This window comes from Phocoena phocoena, chromosome 3 (assembly GCF_963924675.1).
Source record: "Phocoena phocoena chromosome 3, mPhoPho1.1, whole genome shotgun sequence".
Classification (NCBI taxonomy): domain Eukaryota; kingdom Metazoa; phylum Chordata; class Mammalia; order Artiodactyla; family Phocoenidae; genus Phocoena; species Phocoena phocoena.
The window spans coordinates 94381675-94402926 of record NC_089221.1 but is presented as its reverse complement, the minus strand read 5'-3'; the positions used below and the strand labels follow the sequence as shown (position 1 = coordinate 94402926).

The 21252-nt window shown below is 40.4% G+C and overlaps 1 protein-coding gene across 1 annotated transcript in view; it reads right to left on the bottom strand.

Annotated features, from left to right (window-relative positions):
• KCNN2 (potassium calcium-activated channel subfamily N member 2) overlaps nucleotides 1–21252 on the bottom strand; it is a 180206-nt gene that overhangs the window by 42680 nt on the left and 116274 nt on the right. Inside the window, exon 5 of the mRNA XM_065873410.1 lies at nucleotides 2804–2945. Coding sequence (XP_065729482.1) covers nucleotides 2804–2945 — 142 coding nt within the window. The remainder of the gene's footprint in view (nucleotides 1–2803; nucleotides 2946–21252) is intronic.

Below are 21252 nucleotides of genomic sequence, written 5' to 3'. Positions count from 1 at the left end.
GAAAGAAAAAAAAAAAGCCTGAAATTTTAAAAGAAGTCATATCTAGCTTAGACAATCCCAAAGTAACAAACTGGTATTTAAACTTCCTGATATCAAAAGCAAAAAAAAAAAAAAAAATTGTCTCACAAAAGAGAAACACAGTTCATCTAAAGGAAACTAACCTTTTCTATAGACTCTGAAAAAAATTTATGTCTTAGGAAACTATATTTGTCAGCCACTCTCTGTAATAGTTTCTAGGTAACTGCAATACATAGGCTCTTCATCCCCAGGAAATTTACATGGGATATAACCAATTCCCAGAAGCTCACCCCCAGAAGACTGCTCTGTGGCCTGACTCTGTGGGAATTTATTTGGCCGATGGATAGAGACAATGCAACTCTACACAGTATTTCAATTAGGCTAGTCAAAGAGCACTCAATTTCTCTATATGCAAGTAAACAATTTTTGATCGGGTCAATTAAGAAATGTCTGTTCCTTAAGAGGGAGATGGAATGGAGCTCCTCAGCTTAAGGACAGAGGGCCTGTTTTCACCATGAGCTTAGAGGACAGCAGTGAAGTCACTGTAAATTTCACTGCATATAACATTTTTGTGTCCATATAAATTAAAAGTGGCTTATAAAATATTTTCTAAAAATAAACTAAGATCACCAGTGACATCTAAGCAAGGAAGTAGTTCAATGAACTAAATATAAAATTTGTGCCATCAGATGAGATTTTGCAGGAGCTGTTCTTGAGACATTAGGGACAGAGAAAAAAAATCAAGGAAAGATAAAAGTATTACAAGATCCAGGCAAGGTTAGCCTCAAACTTGGCTCTGATCCGTGGCAAATGAAGAGGTTTGCATAAACCCTGAGTCATACCTGATTCAAGAATAAAAGGGAGGTATCTTGCCAAAAAGCAAAACCAAGGAACTTGTTTCTAAGAAGCATAAGGGGAAAGACTCTGCAATTACCAGTTCTGTGTTTATAAATAGCATCATTCATGTCCCTTGTGGGCTTGTTATGGGCCCTCCAAAAATACATCCATGCAAATTTTATTTCCCAAAGCATTATACTATATAATAAAATGCTATCTTTTGAGGAAAAAGGAAGTGATCCAAGAGTAAACATAAAGGACCATACCAATTTTAATGAAAAAAAATCACTAAAATTCACAAAACTGTACTTTTCTTTTACAAGCAAACAATGTTAAATTATGACCCCGAATTATATTTTCTACGAATGGTCATCTTGTTACTACTGTAACCTTAAAATTAGCCCCCAGGTTTTATTTTCACATCTAGCTATTCAGTGCTACTAAGTGGGAGAAGAATGTTCCCACTCTATGTATGTCATGGGCACTCAGTCCTCCCAGCTAGTTCTGACTCTTGGAACAATCTTCCAAGGCAGCTGCTACAAGGGTACACGCTGCCCTGGCTACCATTCAAAGGCCCTCGCATGGGGAGCCTGTTCCCCTCCTGCCAACTTGTGGGTGGACACAACGAAGGCATTGGGCAGAGATGCCTAACTTCAGACATTCTGGGAATTTCCTGACTAAGGAGCTTCCAGTACTAGTTCACATCCTTCTGTAGGCAGGAACCAAACAAGTATCAGGATAATGCTCTTTGCTGTAATCCAACGATAAAAAGAAGATAAGGAATGGAGAGAACCTAGGTCACTAAAAGTGGTGCATCTGGCTTAGACATTTCAAAGTTCACACCACATAATAATAAATTTTAGACAATTTGCTAGCCTTTCATTTTCAGACATCTAAAACAAAGGGTACACACCAGCCCTGGCCACATCATAGTGTGTAAGGGGCAAGGAACATGTCTGAGCCTGCTAGGTGTCCCAGAAGAGTGACACATCACCACAGGCAGCAAACCTCACTCAAGAGATCCCCAAGATCTGGCCTCCCACCCCCAGCCTCATGCCACTTTTCCTCTTTACTCTGTACACTCCTGGCCTGGTGGCCTTACATCAACGTACCAAGCTCCTCCTTGCCTCACTCTCTTCAAATAAACTATTTCCTCTTCCTGGAATGCCCTTCCTTCCCCCCACTTTGCCTCGCTACCTACCCTTCCCACCTCAGTTTAAGAGTCAACTTTCCAGGAATTTATTTCTCTTAGTAGATCCCATTCTTCTCCCTCAGTCCCCCCAAATCTGATCAGAAATCTTACTTCCTTACATACTTGTCACAAATGTAAATAACAATCATTTGTTAATTATTTTAAAAAGTAGGCATTCCCCTGTAAGCTCCATGAAGGCAGGACAGAGAGAGTTCATCCCTTTCCTACTATATTCTCAGTTGCTAGGCCAGCGCCATAATCGGCACTCAACAAGTATTTGTTAAAATGATAAATATTATCTAATTATATAATTGGAAAAAAATGTAATTCTTCAACCGTTCAACACATTGCAAGATAGTTATTATGGTCCACATTTTACAGTTGAGAGAAGTACATTTCACAGAAGAGGATTTCACTCAAGTTCACATGGCTAATAGGAAATGGCAGAACTCAGACTTAAACAAAGAACTTCTGACCTTGAAGCTGAAGCTCTAAGATCAAATTTGCTCATCAAATTAGCACATAGCCCACAAAGAGCATTCTAGCAGCACTCTGTCCTCAATGGAGCTTCACAACGAAGAGAATTAGGATGAGAACTGTTGATGTTCTCTCTGAACAGAGAACTGATTTATTTATGCTGCCTTCCTGATGTTTGGAAATTGAAGTAGCGTACTATGACTTATGCACATGGATGGAATGGTCTAAAGTACTTTCTTGAGTGTTCATCAAAGAGACAGAAAGCGAAAAGACACTTACCATAATTCCAGTGAGCAAACAGACTCCTTTCCCACAGTATGTGTTAGGTACCATGTCACCATAACCAATGGAGAGAAAAGTTATTGATATCAACCACATTGCTCCAAGGAAGTTGCTAGTAACATCCTGTTGATCATGGTACCTGAAAAATAGCAAACAAAGCCAGTCCTTCATAATTAATCTGGAGTAGGGCTTCCAAGGGCAGCTTGATTCAATACAGTGAATTTACTAAGTAGCGTCTATAAAATGCTCTATTTAGAGGTTTTCAAAGCTCATTATTATAAATAAAAGTGGAGTTCTACCTAAGCAATCTGAAAGACATCAGAATTTCTCAACTTTAAAAATAATCTGAAAGAGAAACTGTAAAATATGAAAATTGCTTTTCTCACTGGTTTAAGTTGATTAACGCACATTTATCTTTCAATCCTGCTTTGGCCTTGCTCACATCTCATCCTTCCTTGATGCCCACTGATGTGCCCAACTGGTGGAACAATATGCAGTGCCCCGATCTCCCTCCTCACCTTTGTACCAAAAGGAGCCACGGTGTTCCCTTTGCTACCTTTATTTCTTAATGGGCCAACTCCTAGTCATCTTTCAAAATAAGTTCAGGTGGGAGCCTCTTCTGTCTACGCTCCTCCCAGCCCATTTCTCGGGCTCCCTCAGTATCCCATATATTCCTCCATCACAGGACTACATTGTAACTGTCTACCTGGAGGTCCTGTACTAGCCATCCTCCTTGAAGATGGAAAATGTACCTTTGATTGCATAATCCATGCCCAGAACTGGAGCTTAATATAAGTTATTACCTCACCAGATACACACAAAGAGTTTATAGTCAAAAAGAGGGAGAGGGATGCAATTTATCCTCATTATTCTATGAGGTGTCAAATTTTTCTAATGAGAAGAAGGATTTTTATATCAGAAACAGATATAAAATTTTGCTTGAAGTATCAGTGTTAAACAGTAACCCTGGCCCATCGTGGGGCACTATTATCCACCATGCATACAACTGTGAGGCCATGCAAGTTGTGACTTTAGAGAAACTTGCCCTGGATGCATGCTCTGTGTAGTCATGGGGCAGAGTAGCCCTCCTCCATGGCAGTCACACCCCAGACTCTCTCTGGTCACTAGAGACATTCCTTGCTCTTCATCCAACTTCTGTAAGGACCACCCTTTCTTCCCAGCTCTCAGATACCACTGGGGATGGCTTTCCCTTCCTTATTTCTTGCCCTCCAAAGCATGCTGATAATCCCCTAGCTTGCACTCACTCAGTCCTGCCTTTCAGCTCGAGAATATGTCTGTGTAGCCAGAGCTGTGGAGGCAAGGAGGCTGCCCCATGACCCAAGCCCCAGGATTGATTCCATATACAACCTACATTGGGCCAGTGCATTCTCTCTCTCTCTCTTTTTTTTTCTGTTCTTCATATCATTCCAAGGCTTCTGCATCTATAGCCCAAAGTGCAGGAAGTTTATAGAGTATAAGCTTTCCTCTGCAGTATCACACCTCTGAAGGGGAGACTGTGGATCTTGCCTCTGTCTTTGGATACAGAAAGGCCTATGCTTAACACTTTGGTACCTTTGTTTTCTAACAAAGAAGAGAGAACTAAGAAATGGTATTTTTTGCTACTTTGGTCTAGGGAAAGAGAAATCTCTGCCTGGAGTGAGTGGAACCCCAGAGTAAGGAAGAGTGACGGCATCACCGTATCTTCAAAAAGAAAATGGAAGGGCACGCACACAGGCAGCCAGCCCTGCTGAGGGGCATCCTGTGATTCTCTGGTGGTGGGAGGGCAGCAACCTCCACCATTCTACCCCAGGGAACTGCCACTATGACTTAGATGCAGAGTCCCCTCTTCCCAGGATGGCTGGTGGAGAGGCTGTCATTGCCAAAAGGAAGGTCAAGATGTACTCATATTACTCAGCCTTAAAAAAAGAATGAAATAATGCCATTTGCAGCAACATGGATGGACCTAGAGATTCTCATACTAAGTGAAGTAAGTCAGACAGGGGAAGACAAATATCATCTGATATCACTTATATGTGGAATCTAAGAAAATGATACAAATGAACTTATTTACAAAAAAAACGGACATAGAAAACAAATTTATGGTTAACAAAGGGGAGGGATAAATTAAGAGTTTGGGATTAACAGATATACACTAATATACATAAAATAAATAAACAACAAGGATCTATTGTATATTACAGGGTACTATATTCAATATCTTGTAATAACCTATAATGGAAAAGAAACTGAAAAAGAATCTAGATATGTGTATATATATATATGAAAAGAATATATATCTATCTGAATCAGTTCGCTGTACACCTGAAACTAATACAACATTGTAAATCAACTATAATTCAAAAACAAGATCAATTCCTAGCTTTTAAGGAAGACAGATGAGTGCACTTCCTCTGAGAAACTCTGTTAAATAACATGTACATAGGATTAGGGTGATGCGATCCATGCTGTAGTTCGGCTACAACATGAGCTACCAGGCTCTGTGGACTGCTCGGGGAGCCTGCTATGCCTGTGTGATGAGACTTCCATGGGGCCATGTGGTTTTTATTTCAAACAAGACCCTTAGAAGTAAGCTTTGGATGAATAACCCACTCATGATATTGGGGCTTTCTATGAATAGTCCTCATCAAGCAGTTGCCTGAAATAGGGAATACATTATTACCCTGGTGTGGATGTGGGCTACGTGAGAGAGGGGAGGCAAAAGCTTCATGGCCTATTCAACCTTTAATTGTGAGACAAAGTTTCTTCTTAACAAATCATGATTTACACAAAGATTTGATATGTATAAGAGCCAATGGCCCTAATTCCCTGGTGCATATGAAATATGTGTTGAGCCCTCACTATGTGTTCAACACTTGACTTTCATTTTCTCATTTTACATTGATGTTTTAAGACATGGACAACCTTTCTGGCTGAAAAAGCTATACTCTTCACCCTTTCTATATCAAAAAAGTGTCCTCAATCACTACCCACTTAGAAAATGTGACCACGTCTGAGTGATAACCTCAAGTTATTGCTACATCGCTAGTGACCAGAACACATCTCTAGGCACATGGTGTTCCTTTGGTAGAGCAACTACAAAGAGGAGTTTGAGATTTCATACTGTAAACAAAGGTCTTTAAAGGGGCACCTTCACTGCTGGTGCCCATAGGTAAATCTTCTCAACTTTGGCAAGGGTGTGAAAGTCTTTCTCATCTGTTCTTCCTGAAGCACTTTGATTTGGTTTTCAAAGTTTAGAGCAGTAAATGACTTTGAAAGTTACAATAAAAAGCATTCACTGACTCTTCTTTAGTTACCTACGTTTGATAAGTACACAAGTTTTAAATACAATTTAAATACAAATTGCTTCCATCCTCATTAAACTCTTCACCATTCTCAAGTATTATGTCATTATATCATTCAGTTATTATTTGTTATATGTTATGCATGTTATATTGGGTCAGATACTGTAAAGCTGTATTGAAGGGCCTAATTAGAAACAAATATCTTTCTAGGAGTTGGTATTTAAGGGCTTGGGGTTCAATGGTAAATTATCTTTTTTGCTTAATAAATAATTAACCTACCTGAAAAATGGCTCAGAATGGAAATATAACATTTCATACTCATGTTTTTGTTACATTCAGGTATACTTAGTCATGACTAGTCAAGAAGAGGCAGGTAATTAGGACCACATTACCTACTATTAGAACAATAAAGGTTTCTTTCTTGGCAACTCAGAAACAAATATTAGACTTATCAACAGGATGACGTTTTCACTTAGAACACTTCCAGGTTTTGAATTTATGCCAGAGTCACACCACTGCGAACGATTAGTATATACAATTTAAACGGTTAAAAATTTTCAAAACGTTTCTTACAGTTTAAGTTCACGTCACAAACTTACTCAGACAATTCCGACCTTCTCCACAAGGGGAGCTATTCTGGGAAAGACTTGAAGAAATGACTCACATGGCAAAATTCAAATTCTAATGAATATGAATGCTTGTTTAATTAAAATATATTAAAGAAGATTAAAATTGGTGTAAGGAATGCCTAATGATCGCAAGCTTTTTTAAAAAAGGACTTTAGCGTTTAGGGAGAGGACTTACTGCTGTTTTACAGCATTACATGTTTTAGAGACTTAAAGATTGTAAGATCAGGTTTAATGTTTTAAAAGAAGTAAAATGTTCCTTTTCTTAGTTTCCATTCATTTCTTCATTCATTCTTGACTGTGGGTCTACCACTGTTTCTTAAATCCCAAATATGGCAGCTTTCCATAATATTTGTTTAAATTCACAAGGGTGATCTTTCCAAGAGCATTACTGAATTCTTCCTGCTCAATGAAGCAGCCTCTGCCCATCACTCCTGCCTCTCTCACAGCACCATTCCATAAGTAACAGGAGCTCTGGCCACAGTAATAGCTGGCAGTTATGCCATCCTCTTCTCCAGCTCTTTCTCTACAGGTACATTTCCTTCTGACTAAAACCACCCTCCCCCACCTTCCTGGCCCTGATTTGTACTTTGAGAATCTGCTCATAACTCCCCTTTTCCAGACTCCACATAGCATTTTTAGCATGGTACTCTAGGCTGGACCATAGGTCCTTTCTCTGTATCCTGGGAGCCTCTTATAGATATCTCTCATGCCATCAGTCAATGTCAACATGGGTCATAACACATATAATGTATACTTTGCTTATCAAACATGCCCCGAGAATCTAAATTATAAAGAATTTGAGCACAAAGATTATGCCTTACTCATTGTTTTATCTTCACTTAGAAGAATAGAGCAGAGAATTGGTGTTTATTGAATTAATTAATATGACAATATGAAACATTTTTTCTCAAACTGACTGGCCCTTGGCCACATGTTAGGCCTTCAGGATCACAAATATACAAGTACAAAAAAGGTATAGAAATGAGTCTTTACCATCAATCAATATTAATCAGATTTGTCATGTTATGTTCCAAGACCTGTAGGCAACTTATAAGTTATTTTTACACATGTAAAAAATATTCAACAATGGAAGCTTACAGCTGACAAACTATGTTTATTAATCCTTTTCCATTAAACATACTATTAATACTATGAATAGCAAAAATACCTTAATTTTCAGCTCTGATCTCAAATGTCAGCCTCAGTTATATAGTGAAAAGTATTATGGAGATTCAAATGCATGTGATCAATCTATCATCAATTCTCCCTCCTGAATCTACCATTCTCTCCTGAAATATTGCTAAAATGATAGTAAGGCAATTTAAAAAAGGTATAAGCCCACAATAACAAAAAAGAAAAAAAAAAAAGAAAGAAAAGAGAAATCAGAGAATGAAAAATAACACATTTTTATACAAACAAAAGGGCATGGGGAATTCTGCTTCCAGCCAAGATGGAACAACAAAGGATGAATTCATGCTGCTTCTTGAAACAACTACAAAACCAGACAAATATTTGAAACAATAGTGAACAAGACATAGATAATCTAGAAACAAAGAACAATGATCCCTGAGAGATGGTAAACAGCCAAAGTGAGTCATAAAATTGCCCCAGCTTAATGCCTCAAGAAAGATTCCAGAATGTAGCTCAGTTATGGAAATCAGCAGAGCCCAGAGGTCTCCCCAAATTGAGGACAGAGCTGGGAATACAGGGAAGCCATGAGTTTATAGGGCGAAAAACCAGAGAGGAAACATCTGCACAGAGAGAGATCCAGAGATCTGTAGAAAGGTCTCCTTGAATATTCATCCAAGTACTTACTGATCGATATGCACAAGTAAAAGTGCAAGGTTGGAGAAGTGAAAAAACTATATGTAAAGTGGTACATTATCACTTGAAGGTAGACTGTAGTAAGTGATACAATGTCAGGGGAAGATAAAACTGTGACAATTTAGTTATAGTATACCTAAGTGTATAGGTATGCTATAACTCTTAAAAGAATCATTAAAATAATACATCAAAGAGTAATAAGTGATAATCTTATAAAGGATATAAGAAAGAATAAAAAAGATAAGCAATCCAAAAGGAGGCAGAAATGGAAAAAAGGAACAGAGACTAGATGGGACAAATAGAAAACAAGTAGCCAGAGGACAGATTTACCTAAACGTATCTGTAACCACATTAAATATAAATGGCCTAAATACCCAAAATTAAAAGGCATAGATTATTATAGAACCCATGGAAGGTTCATAACTTGGAGAAACCAGATGTCATGCAATGAGTGGTTAAAGTCCAAAGCTGAAAACAGGAGAAATTATGATGTCTAAGTATACGGCATAATAGATGCCCAGGTGCTTGCCCCTGCCTGGTATTGCTAGACAAATAACATGAGATAGAGGTTTGTTCACTGAGCAAACACTGGAGATTTTGATCCAGGCCCCAGCTAAGGTCAGGAAAGATGTTTGGGGCTGAAAATGTGGTAATTAAATTCAAGTTTCCAAGCTGAACAACAACATTCCCAGTTTACTTTCTTCACTCCCTGTTCTTGACCCTATATTAGAACTTACTAATACAGAGAAAGAATATATTTCTCTCTGGAGAAACAGAATAGTTTCAGTGAAAAGACATTCATTACTAACAGCAAGCATTTTCTAATGAAAAATGCAGCTTTCTACTTATCCACCCATAGTGGATTTCACCAGACACTAAGCTCCTCTCTCCATACAAAGTTTCCAATTCCCACTCTTGAACGTGAAAGACTAGCAAACGATCAGCAGACATTGGAAGTATACTTTCTATAAAAAAGATACTGACAAAAATGGGATGGGAAAGAAAGAAGGGAAAAGGGAGGAAACAGAATAATCTCCAAACAATGGAGAGTGATGAGGTGTGGGACTCCTGAACTTTCTAAGTTATATCATGGAAGGACTAAAGGAAAATATAACATCCATAAAAGGAACAGGATGCTACAAAGAAGTGCAATTAAAGAATAAAAAAGAGGGACTTTTAAAAAACTTAAAATTATTATAAAAAAATAATTGCAATACAATTAGAATATAAATTGGTAGAAATCTCCCAGAAAGTAGAACAAAAAGACAAAAAGAGAAGGGAAAAGGGAGAACAAAGAAGATATATTCTCAGAGAACACAGAGCATCTAACAACTAACTTCAAAAGGAGAACATAGAAGTGGAAGGAAAGAAATGATAATTTTTTAAAATTTCTTTAGTTTTCCAGGAAAACTGGAAGGCAGGTATCTCTAAAGGAAAGTTCTACTTAGTATTTGCACAGAGAATAATGAAAGACCTGTGCCGAAGGTGATCATCGTAAAATTTTAAATACTAGGAATAGAGAGATGATCTTTGAAAGTTTCAAAGGGGAAAAATAGATCACAGATAAACATTAAAAATGGTTGCCTCACAACAACAGACGTATGGGTCAATGGAACAGAACAGAGAGCCCAGAAATAAACTCACACACCTATGAACAATTAATCTTCGACAAAGGAGGCAAGAATATACAATGCAGAAAAGACAGTATTGTCAGCAAGTGGTGTTGGAAAAGTGTGACAGCCACATGTAAATCAATGAAGTCAGAACACACCCTCACACCATACACAAAAATAAACTCAAAATGGCTTAAAGACTTGAATATAGGACATGACACAATTAAACTCCTAGAAGAAAACATAGGCAAAACATCCTCTGACATAAATTGTACCAATGTTTTCTTATGTCAGTCTCCCAAGGCAATAGAAATAAAAGCAAAAATAAACAAATGGGACCTAATCAAACTTACACACTTCTGTACCAAAAAGGAAACCATAAACAAAATGAAAAGACAACCTATAGACTGGGAGAAAATATTTGCAAATGGTGCAACTGTTAAGGGCTTAACTTCCAAACTATACAAACAGCACATACAACTCAATAACAAAAAAACAACCCAATCCAAAAATGGGCAGAAGACCTAACCAGACATTTCTCTAAAGAAGACATACAGATGGTTTAGAGGCACATGAAAAGATGCTCAACATCACTAATTATTAGAGAAATGCAAATCGAAACTACAATGAGGTACCACCTCACACCGGTCAGACTGGCCATCATTAAAAAAATCTACAAATAATAAATGTTGGAGAGGGTGTGGAGAAAAGGGAGCCCTCCTACACTGTTGTTGGGAATGTAAACTGGTGCAGCCATTATGGAAAACACTATGGAGGTTCCTCAAAAAACTAAAGATAGAGTTGCCATATAATACAGCAATCCCGCTCCTGAGCATATATCCAGACTATATAAAAGCTATAATTTTCGAAAGCTATAATTCAAAAAGATACATGCACCCCTATGGTCATAGCAGCTCTATTTACAATAGGCAAGACATGGAAACAACCTAAATGTCCACTGACAGACGAATGGATAAAGAAGATGTGGCATATATATACATACATATACATACAGGTACAATGGACTATCACTCAGCCATAAAAAAGAATGAAATAATGCCATTTGCAGCATCATGGATGGACTTAGAGATTATCACACTAAGAGAAGTAAGTCAGAAAGAAAAAGACAAATACCATCTGATAGCACTTATATGTGGAATCTAAAATACGACCCAAATGAACATACCTATGAAACAGAAACAGACTCACAGATATAGAGAACAGACTTGTGGTTGCCAAGGGGGAGGGGGTGGGAGAGGGAAGGACTACAAGTTTGGAATTAGCAGATGCACACTATTATGTATAGGAAGGATAAACAACAAGGTCCTACAGTATAGCACAGGGAATGATTTCAATATCCTGTGATAAACCATAAAAGAAAAGAATATGAAAAAGTATATATATGTATAACTGAGTCGCTCTGCTGTACAGCAGAAATTGACATTGTAAATAAAATCAACTATACTTCAATAAAATTAAAAAAAAATAAATACCAAAAATGGTTGCCTCTAACATTATTTAATTGTATTAACGTGTGTGGGGGGGGTGGGGGGGGAGAGGAAGGCGGAGGCAATCTATTTCTCCCAGATTTGTAGAGGGGAAGGATGGAGAATCTGGGAAAAGGAACTGAACAGGAGTAATTCCAGCCCTCTCTCTGCTCTGCCTGCCCACAGAGCAGGTGTATTTGGTTCTCTATATGGTAAGCTTCCCAGGCCAGGGGTGATCCAATACAGGGTATAAAGGTTCAGCTATGACTCCATCTAACTCAGTGGTGAATCATCAGAACACCAGGCAGCCCACTGGGATATAGGTCAAGTGGTGGTATCCAGATCTGCTTCACATCAGTAATGAAGCTGATAATTTGCTGTCTGCCAATTGAAGACCCAGAGAAGCATGATAAATTATCTCCCTCCAAGCTCCAAATATGTGCATGGAGTTTTCACCTAAAGCAAAAGCAAATAAGTGATCCAATTAATTAAAACATATACAAAGAAGTCCAATGAAGGGACATATTTAGGTTCAAAGGAGAAAAGTGCTGAGTGCCAAATGGCTCAGAAAGGAAGGGTAACATGTATCTCTTATTTGCCACTGATCCGTATCAAAGGGGCACACCTGTAGCTGCATATTAGAATCACCTGGGAAGCACTGACAATTACCTATGCAAAAGCCCCATCCTCAATCAATGAAGCCAAGAACTCTTGGGGTGGGGTCATGACAGAGATTTTTTTTAAAGCTCCTCTGGTAATTTGTATGTGTTGTCAAAGCTGAGAACTAACTATTAGCTTTATTTCAGAAGTTCTCATTCAGTAACATGCTGAGCTTCTATATGTATAACAGAACTTTCGGAGGCACTGGGAACATGAAGATGGATAAAAAACAGTAAGCATTCATGAGAAACCTAAAATGCAGAGAGGGGGAAAACTGCAAGAAATAATAAGGTAATATACAAGTTGTAATAAATGTGAATATGAGTGGCAAAGGTAGATCAAGAAAAAATGTATATAATAGATTAGAAGTAACCACATGAGTGTCCAATATAACACTGACACCTAAAATTATAGTTTTAAACTAAAAAATAAAAATGTAAAATTTTGTAGGTCCAAACCCTTTACTAAAAACCTCTCTGAGTAAGGGTGCTCTAAAGTGAAAACACTTTAATTATGTGTATAAAACTACTCAAATAATTTACAGAAATCCCTTCAGCTCAATTTGAATTGCCCCAATCTGTGTGACTTTCTCCTAATCCCTTCTTCATACTCCTACTTTTTCCCTATCGCTGAGTTATGAAAACACAGACATGACTTTAGGACCTTGGGGATCCCCATATAGACTTCCTTCAATACCAACAAGTATCCAGAGAAAAGCAGCAGAGACAGGCTGTGTAATGTTACCTATAAAACCTAACTCAATTGGGCATAAGCCAGATTCAATTTTTATTAACTGCTTAATTCTTTAAAACACCAAAATGAGTTTTCTACTTTAAATTTATTTTGCTCCTTTAACCTTGCACGTTTGGAATTTTTTCTTCTCTTCTGTTAATTTAGAAAAGTCAAAAAACTAAACACTTCTCTCTCTTCCTCTCTCCTTTCCCCCACACTTCCACTTTCCCTCTTCCTTCCTCTCCCTTTCTCTTTCCTCCGTGCCTGTGTGTGTGTGTGTGTGTGTATTTCATTCACAATACAGATACAGAAGATTGATCTTTGGGTAGAGACCATCAGTGGGTATGTCTAAGGGCATAAGCTTCCTATGAAATACAGCTCAAAGTCCCAAAAGGAAAAGAGTGTGTAACAGAACATATATAGATTTTCAAATTTGAAGAATTACATTCCTTATGTTTCCCTAAAAAGATGACAAAATGTTTTATTGTCTGACTCTCTATTATTCATTTATGCATTTTCATTTCTGTTAGAATAAGTGAGTTCAGAAATGACATCTGTCAATAAGTTAACAGTCTTAGATCGCATATCTATATAATTATTTGACGATTATCTATGTTAAAGACCTATAGGAACACGATGGTATCACATCAACATAAGCTAAACAGACCTGAAAAGACTTATCAGCATTCAGGCTCTCTTTGATAAAGGGGGTTAGTGAAATATGCCCAGCTCTAGGAAAGAACTTTCAGGTCAGAGAGCCATGGAGATTAAGTCTGGTTCCTAAAAACGAAGATGGAGGAAGAGCCCAGGGCATAAGTGTCCATCATGAGAGATTTCCTGAATGCAGAACTCGATGTAAGCAGCAGTTCTCAATCCTAGTGCACCTTAAGATGCTCTTGCTTAAGATCTTGAAATATAATTCAAATAATACAACTTATCTATATACATGATTTATAAAACAAAAATCAATATAATATCCTAAATGTAATATAGAAAAATAAGAGAGAAGTAATTTATAATAAATAATGTATTTCAATATCTAAATGCTCGGGCAAGGCTAACCTAGAAGATTTAAGAAGCAGTCAGTTGTTTGCACCTATATGTAAAAGCACTTGAATACAGTTCAGTCTGATGAAAGTGTATGGTTCTGAATTCAAATGCCACAGGGGCATGGTCATACCTAATATGATTTTCTAAAAGTGAAAAACTTTTGGTCAAATTCCAAATAAAACAAATGACAATTTTCCCTCAATTTACACACTAATAACATTATTTAAAAATCAAGCATATGTTTCAATTGAGCAAAAATATTTTATGTTTATATTTTAAATGGATTTAGGTCTAAACTAAGAAGATTATAAATAGGTTTTTAGTACACAGAGTGTCTACCAGATGAGTCTAAGGTCAAATGGGATACAGAACAGTTCTTTGTTGGGTGGGAATGTCTCATACAAACAGAATACAGAGCATCCCTGGCCCCACTGATTGACAGCAAAAAACCCCTTCTCTGGAATGGCTCCCGGGAATAAAACTACCCCCAGTGAGAACCGGTGGTCCAGAGTTTCAGGGCAGCTGGCACTGTGCAACAGCCATCAGAAAATCTGGAGCTAGCTTCATTTCAACACATCTGGAGTGCAGTGAAACTAGAAAACCATGGAATTTGGCACAAATTATATTCTTAAGCCCTGGCTACTCCCCAGGCTATCAAAAAAATACCAAGTTCCAGAGCAATGTTATAACCATGGCTTGCATTTCCACCAAGGTTCTCTTCCTTCTCTGTTTCTTTACTAACTTCCCCAACCAATAGTTATTTTAATTTTTCTGGAGCGAGGTCCATTCCTTCCACTCCTGCTATGTGCCAAGCATCCTCCACACACTGCTCTTCTAAGGGGAAGGTGGAAGCCAGGAGACAGACCTGGAGACACACTTGGTCAGGCCCAAGATTTCCTTACAAGAAAGTCAATTTTTCAAGCACTCCCTTACCAAAATCACTTAGTACAATTCATGTCTGACACACGCCAGGCTCTACTAATAGCAGAGAGAGCATGTCTACACTGGCCTGGCAGGCTGTGGTTTTAGAAGCCCCTCTACCCTCAACCCTCCATGATTTTCCATCAGCGTGACAGCCTGCAGAGCTATTTACTTCCCTTCTGGGAAGAGCGGCGAGCAGACCGTCACTAGGTGGCAGTGCCACACTAATTTATCCCCATGGCTGCCTGGCTGAGTTTGGGCCGACCAGTGCCAGAGTCAGCTTGTGAGGGGACTTTCCTGAGAATACCTTCAGGCGAAAGCCCCTCTCCTGGGCATCCTGGAAGAACAGGCTGTTCCACTGAAGAAACAGCCACTACAACTGATACACACAAGCCCAGGGCCACTCCTACACCTGCAGCCTCAGGTGTTACCAAGCATCTTAGGGGTATCATCTGAGGTGAGAGAGTGTGTATATGTGTGGGTCTGGACATGCATTCCATTCTAGATCCAATTAATATAGATCTAAGGTAGCTGCATATCTTCACATTTCAACCCTCTGAGGTTCTCTAGATCAAATACCAGAACATACCTTGTAAACCTGTAAGAACAAAAAAGTCCCTGTGGATTTTTCTAACCAGGCCATGTTGGAATTGAACCAGCATTTGAGGATATAGATGTCAGGGTCTTGTTTACTCACTCTGAGATCGAGTCCAGGAAGGGTTGCTCTATATTCAGAGGTAGTGATCGCCCACCGCCTCCCTTAGCTTCTTTACCCAAAGCAGCAAGTCTTAATGTCTGAGCCTCCCTTTCTTCTATTGTGAGACTCACCCATCTACCTCCCAGGTGGCTGCCAGCACTGAGATCACGAAGTACTAGCCAAATGCTACTTGATCAGTACATAAAGACTGTGTTTGTGTTCTACTTGACCAAATCCCTCTCTATTAATGGAAAAGCAGACACAAAGAAAAGTCACTGCTTTTGCAAGTGTGCTTTCTTGCACGCAGGTGAGGTGGCAAACACTGGGGCTTTTCCGAGCATAGGCAGCTTTCGGGTTTGCTCCCTTCTGTTGTCACTGTCAATGAGTACAGTGATTGGTACCACTGAGACGTGAAAGAGTGGAAGGAGGACTGGGGAAAGGAAGGAGGGAGAGGAAGCAGTAAGTCAGGCGTTATCCTGGCACAGCAAAAGTAGCAGGGGGTGAGGGTGGATCAGTCAACAAAATAAAGAGAGTAAGAAGAAAGACGGATTGTTCAGCAACAAGAAGTCCAAACAAGAAAAAAGAGAAATATCGCAACCTTTCTATGCCATACTGTTCCCCTACTCCTCAGCTGCCGTCCCTCCCACAGACACTAGGACTTCAATCCTCAGGGGTGCAGGGGACGGGGATGGTACATTTCTGTGTCCCAGCATCTATCATGCATTCCTGAGAAATTTTTAACATCTGTTTAGGGCTCTCAGTCAACTGGAAAAGAATATATCCTAGTGATCCCAATCAGACCAGCTCTAAGTTACCACAACAACAGTAGGCAATTATCATGAACTGATTTTAAAGCTTGAGTTTTCAAAATACAACAAATGAAAATTCCAACTTAGAACCTATGATGACAAGAAGTTTCAGCCTCCAGCACTTCACAGTTCCAGGCTATGTTTCTAGGGAAGCAAAACATTCCTGGATGTCCTTTAATTTCTCAGAGAGAGAAGAGAAGCAGCAGAGAGTCAGAAAACTGAGCCACCAAACCAAGAAGAGAGCAGAGAGAGCTCTCAGGGACACTGAGCTGAAGGTGACTTCAGCAAGGCTGAGGTGATGGATCGTACACTTTCTGAGAAGGTCATTTGCAGGGTTCACCAGTTAAATTTTCCTATTTCAATTCTAACAATTCATCTTTGAGGGCCTGCTAATTGCATCTTGCTTGATTGAGCATGACCAGCTTAAATACAGACTGCAACACCAAAACGTCGTGAACGGAATTAAAACCCAGGTCTAGGTTCATGAAGGAGGAACACGTGGGGAACAGACCTTCCTCAAACCCAACCCACGGTCACCAAGGGCCTGTCAATCCTCCACTGTGTAAAGTCCTCAGAGGTCTGCAGTTGAAACAGTATGTCTGGAAAAGGGCCAGGGCCCCGCTGGGTGGTGCCCCAACTGGCCAACTCTGGTTCGAGAAGACTGAGCCAGAATCCCTTCCCTAGGACTGGAAACGTCTTCTTCCTCCCTCTTTGGGGCTTGGAGGCTGGGAAAGAGGAGGAGGGGGACCTTCAAGAGGGCAGAGGAGTAGGACATGGAGATCACCTTCCTCCCCACAAATATATCAAAAATACATCTACGTGTGCAACAACTCCTATAGAACACCTACGGAATGCTGGCAGAAGACCTCAGACTTTCCAAAAGGCAAGAAAATCCCCATGGACCTGGCCATGTGTCTGACAGGGTCTTAGTGTCCCGGCCTTGTGTTAGGCCTGAGCTTCTGAGGTGGGAGAGCCGAGTTCAGGACATTGGACCACCAGAGACCTCCCAGCCCCATGTAATATCAGTTGGCGAGAGCTCTCCCAGAGATCTTGGTCTCAAGGCTAAGACCCAGCTCCACCCAACGTCTTGCAAGGTCCAGTGCTGGATGCCCCATGCCAAACAGCTAGCAAGACAGGAACACAACTCCACCCATTAACAGAGAGGCTGCCTAAAATCATAAGGTCACAGACACCCCAAAACACACCATTGGACGCTGCCCTGCCCACCAGAAAGACAAGATACAGCCCCACCCACCAGAACACAGGCACCAGTCCCCTCCACCAGGAAGCCTACACAAGCCACTGAACCAACCTTACCTACTGGGGGAAGACACCAAAAACAACGGGAACTATGAACCTGCAGCCTGCGAAAAGGAGACCCCAAAACCAGTAAGTTAAGCAAAATGAAAAGACAGAGAAATATGCAGCAGATGAAGGAGCAAGGTAAAAACCCACCAGACCAAACAAATGAAGAGGAAATAGGCAGTTTACCTGAAAAAGAATTCAGAGTAATGATAGTAAAGATGATCCAAAATCTTGGAAATAGAATGGAGAAAATACAAGAAATGTTTAACAAGGGCTAAAAGAACTAAAGAGCAAACAATGATGAACAACACAGTAAATAAAATTACAAATTCTCTAGGGAGGCGGACCTTCAAGATGGCAGAGGAGAAACACGTAGAGATCACCTTCCTCCCCACAAATACATCAGAAATACATCTACACGTGAAACAACTCCTACAGAACACCTACTGAACACTGGCAGAAGATCCCAGGCTTCCCAAAAGGCAAGAAACTCCCCACGTATCTGGGTAGGGCAAAAGAAAAAACAGAGACAAAAGAATAGGGACGGGACCTGCACCAGTGAGAAGGAGCCGTGAAGGAGGAAAGGTTTCCACACACTAGGAAGCCCCTTCACGGGCGGAGACGGGGGTTGGCGGTGGTGGGGGAAGCTTCGGAGCCACAGAGGAGAGCACAGCAACATGGGTGCAGAGAGCAAAGCAGAGAGATTCCTGCACAGAGGATCAGGGCCGACCAGCACTCACCATCCCGAGAGGCTTGTCTGCTCACTCGCCGGGGCGGGCAGGGGCTGGGAGCTGAGGCTCGGGCTTCGGTCGGATTCCAGGGAGAGGACTGGGGTTGGCTGCGTGAACACAGCCTGAAGGGGGCTAGTGTGCCACGCCTGGCCGGGAGGGAGTCCGGGAAAGAGTCTGGAACTGCCGAAGAGGCAAGAGACCATTGTTTCGGAGTGCTGAGGAGAGGGGATTCAGAGCGCCGCCTAAACGAGCTCCAGAGACGGGTGCAAGCCGCGGCTATCAGCATGGACCCCAGAGATGGGCATGAGATGCTAAGGCTGTTGCTGCCACCACCAAGAAGCCTGTGTGTGAGCACAGGTCACTCTCCACACCACCCCTCCCGGGAGCCTGTGCAACCCTCCAAGGCCAGGGTCCCGTGATCCAGGGACAACCTCCCCGGGAGAACACATGGCGCGCCTCAGGCTGGTGCAACGTCACGCTGGCCTCTGCCACCGCAGGCTCGCCCCGCACTCCGTGCCCCTCCCTTCCCCCGGCCTGAGTGAGCCAGAGCCCCCGAGTCAGCTGCTCCTTTAACCCATCCTGTCTGAGCGAAGAACAGACGCCCTCAGGCGACCTACATGCAGAGGCCGGTCCAAAACCAAAGCTGAACCCCAGGAGCTGTGCGAACAAAGAAGAGAAAGGGAAATCTCTCCCAGCAGCCTCAGGAACAGGGGATTCAATCTCCACAGTCAACTTGATGTACCCTGCATCTGTGGAATACCTGAATAGACAACGAATCATCCCGAAAATGAGGCAGTGGACTTTGGGAGCAACTGTAGACTTGGAGCTGGCTGTATGCGATTGACTGATTTCTGGTTTTATTATTATAGTTTAGTTTTCAGAGTGTATTATCATTGGTAGATTTGTTTATTGAGTTGGCTGCTCTCTTTTTTAAAAACATATAGATATATTTAGGGAGGGTGGGAGGGAGGGAGACGCAAGAGGGAGGAGATATGGGAACATATGTATATGTATTCACGTTGTTATAAAGCAGAAACTAACACACCATTGTAAAGCAATTATACTCCAATAAAGATGTAAAAAAAACAAAAAAATATATATAGTTCGCTTTTCTTTGTGTGATTTTGTCTGTAGAGCTTTGCTTTTACCATTTGTCCTAGGGTTCTGTCTGTCTGTTTCTTTTTTTTAATATAGTTTTTAGCACTTGTTATCCTTGGTGGATTTGATTTGTGGTTTGGCTGCTCTCTTATTTCTTATTTTTTAAATACATTTTAATGTTTTTATTTATAATAATTAAAAAAATTATTTTAATAATTTTATTTCTTATTATTTTATTTTTCCCTTGTATCCTTCCTCCCTCTCTCCCTCCCTCTCTGCTTCCCACCCTCCCTTCCTTCCTTCCTGTCCTTCTCAATTTCTTTCTCTCTTTTTTTCTCCCTTTTCTACTGAGCCATGTGGCTGACAGGATCTTGGTGCTCCAGCCAGGTGTCAGGCCTGTGCCTCTGAGGTGGGAGAGCTGAGTTCAGGACACTGGTCCACCAGAGACCTCCCAGCTCCATGTAATATCAAACGGCAAAAGCTCTCCCAGAGATTTCCATCTCAATGCTAAGACCCAGCTCCACTCCAAAACCAGCAAGCTACAGTGCTGGACACCCTATGCCAAACAACTGGCAAGACAGGAACATGACCACACACATTAGCAGAGAGGCTGCCTAAAATCATAATAAGCTCACAGACACCCCAAAACGCACCACCAGATGTGGTTCTGCCCATCAGAAAGACAAGATCCAGCCTCATGCACCAGAACACAGGCACTAGTCCCCTCCACCAGGAAGTCTACACAACCCACTGAACCAACCATAGCCTCTGGGGACAGGCACCAAAAACAATGGGAACTATGAACCTGCACCCTGCAAAAAGGAGACCCCCAAACACAGTAAGTTAAGCAAAATGAGAAGACAGAGAAACACACAGCAGATGAAGGAGCAAGGAAAAAACCTATCAGACCAAACAAAGAAGAGGAAATAGGCAGTCTACCTGAAAAAGAATTCAGAGTAATGATAGTAAAGATGATCCAAAATCCTGGAAATAGAATGGAGAAAATAAAAGAAACGTTTAACAAGGACCTAGAACAACTAAATAGCAAACAAACAATGATGAACAACACAATGAATGAAATTAAAAATTCTCTATAAGGAATCAATAGCAGAATAACTAAGGCAGAAGAACAGATAAGTGACCTGGAAGATAAAACAGTGGAAATAACTATGCAGAACAGAATAAAGAAAAAAGAATGAAAAGAACTGAGGACAGCCTTAGAGACCTCTGGGACAATATTAAACACACAAACATTCAAATTATAGGGGTCCCAGAAGAAGAAGAGAAAAAGAAAGGGTCTGAGAAAATATTTGAAGAGATTATAGTTGAAAACTTCCCTAATATGGGAAAGGAAATAGTCAATCAAGTCCAGGAAGTGCAAAGAGTCCCATACAGGATAAATCCAAGGAGAAACACACCAAGACACATATTAATCAAATTATCAAAAATTAAATATGAAGAAAAAACATTAACAGCAGCAAGGGAAAAACAACAAATAACATACAAGGGAATCCCCATAGGTTAACAAGCTGATCATTCAGCAGAAACTCTGCAAGCCAGAAGGGATTGGCAAGACATATTTAACATG